This window comes from Heterodontus francisci, chromosome 1 (assembly GCF_036365525.1).
Source record: "Heterodontus francisci isolate sHetFra1 chromosome 1, sHetFra1.hap1, whole genome shotgun sequence".
Classification (NCBI taxonomy): domain Eukaryota; kingdom Metazoa; phylum Chordata; class Chondrichthyes; order Heterodontiformes; family Heterodontidae; genus Heterodontus; species Heterodontus francisci.
The window spans coordinates 55,717,417-55,727,815 of NC_090371.1; the positions used below are offsets into that span (position 1 = coordinate 55,717,417).

Consider the following 10,399-nt stretch of genomic DNA (forward strand, 5'->3'; position numbering starts at 1 on the left):
TGTCCTGTTCATACTTCATCGGTTCAGAAAGGGCCATCCTTAGAAGTTACCACACTTAATGTAAACGTTATATGGAGCCCCCACTGCTAGCATTCACCTATGAGACTCAAGACAAAACGCTGGACAAACCCAGCTCTAAGTCCATTACAATGCCTTGTTTATTGCTTGGACAACAATATCAAAAGAGTGTTTAGTTTAGTTTAGAGATACAGCACTGAAACAGGCCCTTCGGGTCTGTGCTGACCATCAACCACCCATTTATACGAATCCTGCACTAATTCCATATTCCTACCACATCCCCACCTGTCCCTATATTTCCCTACCACATACCTATACTAGGGGCAATTGCTAATGGCCAATTTACCTATCAACCTGCAAGTCTTTTGGCTTGTGGGAGGAAACCGGAGCACCCGGAGAAAACCCATGCAAACACAGGGAGAACTTGCAAACTCCACACAGGCAGTACCCAGAATTGAACCCGGGTCACTGGAGCTGTGAGGCTGTGGTGCTAACCACTGCACCACTGTGCTGCCCATTTAGTGTCACTAACTATATACCAACATCCATTAATTTAAAGTATTAGTTTGAAAGCCCTCAGTCCATCACTGAGCAACCCCCAAAAAGGTGGATCAATGCAATATTCAACATAGTGTGCACATACCTCAAAAGACTCAAGTTTGTGCGCAAAGTTACACAATCAATTGACTAAAGGAAAGGAAAAGAAAAATCAACCAGGATTCCCACCACTGTCCACTGATGTTGGAAAGGGCACCCGATGATGTCAAGTGTAGACAGAATTGGGCCAACATTCACTAACCAAGCTCGCACATAAAGAAAGACAAATACCAGAAGATGGCCAGCACCAGCAGAACCAATTCTCTGCACACATCTCTGCCTTCAGGAGCAGAGGAGAAAAAAATATCATAAAACTTCAAAGAAATATCTCTATAAATAATAAATGCACTGCATCATTCAATTTTTAGGAGAGGGTCCTTAAAAGAATATTCTTTCCACCAGCTCTCAGCATTTCTTTCTTTATTCTTTATGAATAATTCTACCAATGTGTAATAATTTTCCACCAGAGTGCCACAAATGTTTCCAAGAAAACATCTATATCGCATAGATTAAGAGCAATACTGCTGCTCCTGCTAACCCGTACATGTTGTCCTTTGGCTGTGTTTTTAAAAGATTTTATCCAACTTTAAACTTTATTATATATTCCAATTCTCTTTTGTTCCCCTCAAAAAAAAACTTTTACACAACTACTCAGTCAACATTACTGAAAGTGGAGGAGAGGAAATAAAAAACAGATAAGCATGTTTTTAGGACATAATTTAATTACAGGCAGTTTGCATTATTTCATTTTAATGTTCTATGTTCTATGGAATCAGAATTTTCATTTTCCTGAAGACAAGTCAATTTGCTGTCTTTAAGAAATATGTAAATAACTATTCCACTGAACAATTGGAGAAGATTCAAATACACTGATTTCAGCAGGGGCAAGCATGGTGTTTGGATGGGGCAGTTTACGTGATCTCAGAATAATGAGAAACGCGGGTGCTATGATTACCGCTGAAAGTCCTCAAACAACAAATGAGGACATGAAGAAAAGCCTCTGGGGTAAGGCATCATATACCTCAAATAAATGCACACCGGTCCAAACTGTAACTTTGAATAGAGCAGAGGTTAAAAGAGGGGGAATTTATGAAACATTAGCAAGAGAAAAGACCCGGATATAGCAAAACAGTGCTACTTTAGTTTAAATGTTACCATATACAGTTCTTTACAAGCTGAAAAGATCAAAGGAAACATCAAAGGATTTTTACCTTAAAAGCAAGTCAAGTCCAATCCAAATGGTTCACACATCCTTACTAGAAGATAAAAGTTGCCAGCAAACGTGCAAGAAGCCAGTGTTAAATTAAAAAGGGCTTCTTAAAAAAAAAAGCTCAAGGAACACAACTAACTGATTAAAAAAAAACATGCTCACAAAAAAGCAAATGAGTAAACGATCTAAAGGAATATTGCACTGATCTTTCAGCACAATTGTGAAAGATGCCAAAATCAACTGTGAAAATATCAACATGAAAGACACAGAAAAAGTGCAAATGTCACACACCACCACTTACACCGATACTACTGCCCTCCAATGAGTGCAACTGCAGTAGCTCAACAAGTTTTGTTTCCTGCTGCTTCTAGTTTTTTGTTAAATTACACAGAATTGGCATTTACGAAATTATTTTTCTAACCAGCAATTAAAAAATACTCTAACAATAGATCGCCATTCAAAAGCCAAACCCCATCAGAAAGAATGAATAGTAATCCATCTGTCTATATGGCTAATCACTTTGAAAAAGAGAGCCGGGCATTTTAGCCAAATAATTAGGAATCAACTTTGACATGACAGAAACTAACATTGACCATTTAAAAATGCCAAGACAATGCAGTAAACAAAAGTAATTATATTAACAATACTATTACTCCTTCCTCTCAAATACAAAGTACATATATAGAGCAGCAAATAAGTGAGTGATGTATGCTTGTGTTTCGTTTTTCAGAATAGAATGGAAAAGGGAGAAACCAAGTCATCCACTATTCCATTCATTTGGCACAGAACTCCAATCAAATGCCTGTCACCATGGAAAGAGACAAAGTCTCAACACCATTGGTTCTTGTAAACATTCTGTTTTTATGGAGCGCGAGAGAGGGGAGTAACTGCAGCATCTAATTATTAGCAATGCTCAGGCCAGTTTGGCTTTGCTTAACCAAGCCATGTATTTAACAAAATAATTCAAATCAGGCAATAATCCAATGCAGGAAAAGAATACATACCAAATCAAATTACCACATTCATGCCATTAACTTCTTCATTGCAGTTATTGGTTAACTGTAACCTGGATTTTCAATTTTAATATTCTTTATTTCTTTTAAAGAACTGAAATACTGGCCTTGAAACATAACTGAATTACATCAATTTCAACTCAGGATTTCTAAAAGGCAAAGGCAGTTTTTGTCTACCCTCTACCCTCTGTTCACCCACACTCAACACTCCAGAATTGTCAACATAGACCATGCTAAGTATGCTAATTTTGATGTATCAACATAAAATATTACAACAAAGCCTTCTTACTTGGACAAAAGAGGTTACGTTTCCGAGACAGGGAAAAAAAAAAAGAGACATGATTAATGGTGTTCCTCATATCAGGGGTTAGCCAAAAAGCTGTCAGACAAGCTTTTTCATCAGCCAAAAGCCAGAATGGCACAACTGAAAGCATGTTCCAGGGTCAAGAAAATGAGGGTGGATAGACTTTCCCTCTATAGAGACAAATATCTTCAAAACTGTGGTAGATCTCTAATTTAGATATTTCCCACAAGATGCTGAAAATAATGAAGGATGTCTGTGTTCACTGTATTACAAAATGTTTGGTTACATGCCTGAGCACCAACAAATCAATATATTATGACATCTCACTTATTTAGGACACAAAATAGTAAACACATCTCTATAACTGCATAAAAATAAAACAGTTTGAAAGTTAAGTCAATGTGTATAAAACATCTTGGAGGTTTTTTTTTATTGCAATTAAATTGGAACATTCAACCCACCAGTCCAAATACTGCCTTAAGAACCTTTGAAATACAAAAATAAAATGCTGTGGGCTACCCAAACACCGTTCTATGCTATTGCTCATACAATTGATGCTTGGGGCCTGCCAAATCTTCCAGCCTGACTTTTATGTTTACAGTACAACAATCCAGGAACAGTGAGCCACCTTGCCCCTTGGAATTACTCAATTTCACCCTGACTGTAGAGGTGCTCAGGCATCAACACTTTAAAAAAAGATTACTGAAAATAAGACTATTCCCATACAAAAGTTGAACAGATTAATAATATTTTGTATAACCTTCCAAATGTAATTTTAATAACTTAGATATTCCACAATTGAACTATTTGAACATGCAAAAAATATTATTTCTTAAAAATGTTATTTGATGTTATAGGTTTTCATTATTTGTTCTTTTTCTAAGACATATCTGGATACTATAAAGATGGTGTGACCATTGGCCAAGAACATTGTAATGGGACATTTCACTTACACAATATTATGACACTTCCTGAAAATGGATAAATTCAGCTGACAAACAGACTGCAATTTAGAAAGAAAAACTAATATTCTGAAATGAAACAAATGCTATGCTTTCATTAAAGGGAGAAAATATCAATCTCAAACTGAAAATCTACTGAAGAAATATACTAAAAATATTTCCAAACAATTTCAAAAAGTATGAAATTTAGCAAGATCCATTGTAATTATTCCTTCTAATTGAATACATTACCTTGAGTTTTATTTCAACATTGTCATTACATATTGAACTACAATGCAGCTACAAATCAATTACTCTTCCACACAATCAGCATGGTTCCAGTTCTTACTTTATATTTTACTCATACCTTTCAATGAGAATATAACAAATTTAAGCTACAACAGTAATCTAAATAAAATATCGGATATTGTCTTATAATGCACACAGGTAACAAATATTTTCACATTTGCTCCTGTTGATTTCAGACAACCAGGCAAAAATAAAAAAAATACATTGTTACAAGTCATTCATTTAACAGGAACCATCAGCATCCCTCTCCACTCAGAAAGAACAAGTGTAAGGGAATGGCTGCCAAGGAAAAGACTGAAAATTTATCAGTTAGAAAGATATCTCTATCTATCAGGAATCACATTTATAGGGAAATATCCCCAAAATGCATGTTTTATGAAGTTTTTCCCATTTAATATATTTGAATAAGAAAATGTAAAATGTGCATCAAAAAAATTCATTCCTTCTGAAACCAGAGTAAGAAATCGTCCATTAGCTTTAAAAGAGCAATTTACATGATACTAACACAAGAGTTTGAAATATGACTGAGTACTGGTCTTCCAGAAAATGCAACTGCTATTTGTAAAAATACAAAGATCTGCAAGGGCAGAAAATGCCTCAGTAACATGGGTGCACAAGATTTTAGATGTAAATGAGTTTGGCATGGAAGAGTAAATTTTGTGTTTTATTTCACCTGTCCGAGAAAACCATACATCCATGAAGGAATATACACCTGTCCTAGCCAGAGGAAACTCACTGCATCATCATCCTCCTCTCCTCACAGCTTCGATTTTTTTTAAACACACAAACAATGCAGTTCAGGAAAAATAAGATTCAAGTCACAACTTAACTGTTTACATGTCCTGAGTATTGAGCAGAGAGTAAGGGTGGCAGGGGGAAGAGAACATAGTTTGAATGATGCATAAACCTGAGTCCTTATCAAATATCTCTACATTTTTATTCCGTTTATGTAAAGAAAGTCCTAATAATTCACAAACCTAACAATTGGAGTTGGATACCTTTTAAATATTGTTTACATCAGATCCGGCACATTAATAAATTACTAAGCCATACCAAAACCCGCTGATTACAAAATTCTACATAGCATTCACAATACACACAACATTCCTATACATTTTAAAGAAACTTTATCCAGAATCTGAATTAACTTGCCAATTTCAGAAAAACAACCAACCATTCATCATTTTGCTAAGAATCTTGGAGAGGGGGGGGAGGGGGGAGGAGAGAGAGAATGAACTATTTGCAAAAGGTGCTACACTAAAATCACAACTTTTTCCACAGAAAATTATTTCACATGAAGTAATTGCAGAAATTGAGAGGCCTCTTTTCATTTTAGCACAAATCTGAATACAGACCTACATTACAATTTTACACATTAAAAACAAAGTGCTACAATATATCAAAACTGAAAATGCTGTTGTTTTCAGCTGCCTTTACACAAACTGAATATATGCCATCCAACTGCAACTATATTTTAATTTGATGCACATTTTTAAATTAATTGCTGACAACTATTAAAAACATGTACAATTCCTACACTGCAAATTAAAGAGGGGAGAGGGTCAAAAAATCTGTGCGTCTCCTGCTGCTATCTGGGCAAAAAAAAACAAAAATCACTAAATTGCCTATAAACTGATGTTAGTTAACATATCTCAAATGCCTACATGATTCTTTCTTCAAGGTAGCTTTCAAATTCTGATATTTGAATATGCAAATCAGATTTTTTCTCTGAAGTTTCTTCCTTTTATACATTAAAAAACATTTTAATATATTAGCAACAACTCATCCCAGCTGTTTCTTCCTCTCCCACTTCAAAACTTTATTTAGCTTTGCTAACAATACATTGATTCCTGGAGAGAAACAAATGCCTTATGAAACACAGTATATACCATAAACAAGTACACATTTTCAATCATCCAAGAAATTAATATATCCAGCAATGTAAGTGTTACAATTAGCTTGTGGTTAAAAAATAACATTTTGTATTAAAAATGTATACTTTACAAAAAATTCTACCTAAACAAAATTCTACTTACGGCCTGACAATGATTCCTTTCATTCAAAATAAACTGAAGGGATTCCTCAGAATTTTAAGTATGTTCATGCAACCTTTACAACTACAACGAATTTCTAAATAGCAGGTGTTCTTAACAAGACTTTATTTATAAAGAGTTGATTTTCTAAAATTCAGTTACCATTTATAAAAACCTAGATCCTATTAGCATAGGAGTTTTAAATGTTCTAAATAGTTTTGAACTATTCATACTAGCCTTGTAACAAATGATCTGAAATCAATCGACTTGCACATTAATTTACTTTGTAGCATTCACACACAAAGTACCTGTAGTAGACAGGTAGCCTTCCTATCCACCCCTAACTCACCACCAAATTTTCAACTAAATCAAGCAACACATGCATTCAATGCTAACGAAACGGCTGCAGTAATTGAAAGCAAAGGTATTTTTAATCAAAGGTCGAACTAACCCTTCATATCTTAGCTTGTTAAAAAAAATCTAAATTAATTCTCGATACTGGACGATGGACCAAATCAGTAAAGTTCGACTCGTGTTAATCTTGTAACGAAACAGCGTTGGTTCTGATGCAAGATTATCCCGTTTAAAAGCGAGCTACTTCAAACTGCTATTACAAGACAGGTTAGAAAGTGTCCTGGTAAGTTGAGCCAAAATGTGCTTGACTCGAATCGATATGGATTCCTCGGAAAGAAAGCCAAAAACCCCGGAAACATACAAACAGATCTGTTTTATTATATAAACACCAAAGCAATGATTTACATACTTGAGCCCCCGAAATGGCCACTTCCCAGGGAGGTTGGTCCATTCTTCCCACTACTCACAGGCGGTGAAAACATCTACAAGAAATAAAATAAAAATTGTTTATCAAAAGTCACTGCCCAACAAAATGCTTCAGATTCCCATCCCAGACTTTTAAAAAGCATCTCCCTCCTTACGCAACACAGTAGTGGCAACGAGTTGCACTACTAGCAGTTATAAGGCTTTTAAAAAAAATAAAATTAAACCAAAGTCGATAGCAGAAGTTTCGCGGCACTTCTTCGCACAGATCTTACCATAAACACGCCTGCGCCCCTTTTCACGAGTATTGGATTTGATTACCGATTAACTCTTCGAGCCACTTATCTGCGAGCACAAACGTTAAGGAGCGAGAAAAGCAGCAAAAAAAGAAAAAGGGTTGAAATCGCCACCGGCTATATTTCCGCCTGGCACTACTCTCCTGACCAAACTTCCGAAACCCATTTCTCAAAAGAGGATATTCCTCCAGCAACCTCAGAAGTGCCCTATTTAAACGCGATCTTCAAAAACAATTGTTAGCACATCGCAGGATTAGAATTGAGTGAACTGTTATGTGACTTGTTTATTTTTTTTTTGGTTGAAGTTTTCTTATTGTGGATAGATTGCTAAAATACACAGAGCATTATGGAAGGCCAAGAGGAAAGTGCTACTTGTCTTTAACTGGCAACGCTACTCTCGGCTACCCCTGGCTATACTTGAGATCTTTTGCCGTGCACTCGCCTTCTCACCACCTGCCATGAATGGGTTCTCTTACCGCACTGAAATCCAGTAAATCGCTCAGCTCTTTGTCCGTCCCTAAGGCAGCCATTCGCTGTTGGTGATGCATTTTGACAAAATTACACAAGCCTAGAAACATGGAAAATCAGAAACGAATTCCCAAGTTTAATGTTTTATTTCTTTCGCACTCGATTTTAAACAATTCACCAGACTTCGAGTTGCAAAACACACGAATGCACAAACGAACAACACGAAATCACTGTACTAGCGGCATCATTATGCAACAGGAGGTACTTAAAATGAATGAATCCGACATCGATTCCCCCTCAAACTCCTAGGCTCCACATCTCTCGATACTAAAAGCTATTTGCTTCAAAACAAACACTCATCAAAATGACCATATGCATCTTTCTGAATAACAAAACATCAGCACTACATGTGCAAAAAAATCCCTACACAACCAAAAAAAGCCTCGATAAAATTTTCCCTAGTGGATAATTTAGATGTCCATTCAACCGGGTACAATATCCAACTTTTAACGCAAAAACTTCGCAGATTTAACCTTTCTGCCCATAAAATATCATTCAACATGACTACTTCTCAACTAATCCAATGGCATCAGAAACCCCCAAACTTTTACTGCAACAATGCATGTTTTGGCATCTTTGCTGTAAAAATAAATTACCTTGATCGCTTTTGTTTTGATTATCCAAATAAGTGTATTTTTGATCAAAATGTTAAAATCCCAAACTTTTGAGAACACAGATTGCTTTTTCTGGCCAGCGTTTGTTTGTTTTGATTATTTTTTTCTGAAGAGCATAGTGAGGCAGAGGGTGATACCGTTTTTTAAAGTTTCTGCAGAGAGTGCCTACAGTTTTTAAAAAGATCAGAGTCTGCAGGGAGACATTGCTATTCTCACTTTCAACATCGTGACATTTTACAAAAAGCCACAATGTATCCAATCTATATCCGGGACACTCTTGACCTTTTGTAACCTGCCGTTACGCGGCGCTGTCTGTCTCCGATACTGCCTGAGGGTCCTCGCAACTTTCAAATATTAAAACCTACTTGAATATTCTCACCAGGGCACTTCCTCCACAAAATAACTTGCTTTTCCGTGTTCAAATTACCACCCATTTGAACACTACACCTTTTCTTGCCTTGCGACAATCGTCCACTTGATACAATGTAACTAGCCAGCACCTGAAGCTCCAATCCTCATAAGGCTACTTTACAAACGCAATGCAATTGGCAATTCCCAATAAAGTAAAATGGAAGTGAAATTTATTTACAGCGTCACTTACTGAGAAAAGATTAAAATGGTTCAGATGGGGATGTTGTGTGTGTATTTATGCCTGCGTGCGTGTGTGTGTGTGAGAGAGAGGGGGAGGAAAAAAAACTTTCTGGGGTTTGCAGATGAGTGAAAAAGTCGAATTGTTCGAGGCGAACTGACAACAACCTGCGCGCAAAGACAAGAGATTTACGAGCAAGAGGAACCACAACCTGGAGTTAGATGGGAGTCAAAATGCATTCAAAATATAAACCAGTCCAATTTTTTTTAAACTTCCTCTTGAAATCATAGCTTTCCACCCTTCAGAACATTTGAAATGCAAGATTCTGGTTGCAATTATATCGAATTGTTCTCCTTCTTCCCCACCCGCGCACACACAAGTTACACTGCAATACGAACGCAGACACTATTCAAAAGCTACAAAATAACGAGGAGAAGGAACACAATGTTTCCAGTTTCAGCTTAAAAGCTACAAAGTTACTGACCAGGCAAATGAAAGCGAAACATTGTATCCCGGGGGCACGAGAAGGAGGAGGATTCCCCGCGCGAGCAGACTCCAGAAGCCCTTCTCACTCCCCATTGCACTGCAGCCAGCAAGCAACATTGCATGGGATCATTCATTCTTTTAAAGAGAAATAAAGATTTAAACCATCCACACACACTTCCTCTTTTTTGCTACCTCTGCTGATCCTCTTTATTTCCCCCTTTCCCTACTTTTTATTTACTTTCTTCCATTCAAAAAAATTGCATTTTTTTCTCTCTCTCTCTTACCCGGTTAGACTCTCGTCTCATTTTTTTTCCCGGTTAAGTGGGTTTCTCAGACGCAAGTCTGCATGCTCCGTAATCCCCACCCCTCGCCGACGTCCATTGGTTCAGATGCATTCTGACGCCAGATTCCAAAAGGAGGCGGTCTTCCCCTCCGTGCCTGATGATTGGAGGACGCCTTTGTGTCAATCATAGATTCGGCGCCTCGGCGGCACGTGTTTTCACACATGTATCTCGAGAAAAAAAACCCAGAGAGAATATTTCTGCAGCAAGGGAAGCCCGAGATGGAATAGTCCGGGAATTGGAGGGAGAAATCTCGGGGGCTGGCTTCAAGAAGAGGGTTTGAATGCAACCAATTTACATGCAGTAAGATCTCACAAACAGCAATCACGCTGATGATCAGATA

The 10,399-nt window shown here is 37.1% G+C and overlaps 1 protein-coding gene across 10 annotated transcripts in view; it reads right to left on the bottom strand.

The window, feature by feature from the left end:
- LOC137369501 (transcription factor 4-like) overlaps window positions 1-10,095 on the bottom strand; it is a 648,100-nt gene extending 638,005 nt beyond the window's left edge. For 2 of the 10 annotated variants that reach the window (XM_068030794.1, XM_068030762.1), the window contains exons 1-2: window positions 7,975-8,066; window positions 7,189-7,261 (exon numbers count right to left, since the gene is read on the bottom strand). In XM_068030794.1, coding sequence (XP_067886895.1) covers window positions 7,189-7,261; window positions 7,975-8,046 — 145 coding nt within the window. In that variant the 5' untranslated portion in view covers window positions 8,047-8,066. Of the gene's footprint in view, window positions 1-7,188; window positions 7,262-7,477; window positions 7,936-7,974; window positions 8,077-8,622; window positions 8,883-9,713; window positions 9,838-9,999 lie in introns of those variants that run through there. The other 8 variants (XM_068030777.1, XM_068030785.1, XM_068030810.1 and 5 more) reach the window with 8 other exon arrangements.
- Window positions 10,096-10,399: the final 304 nt, after the last annotated feature.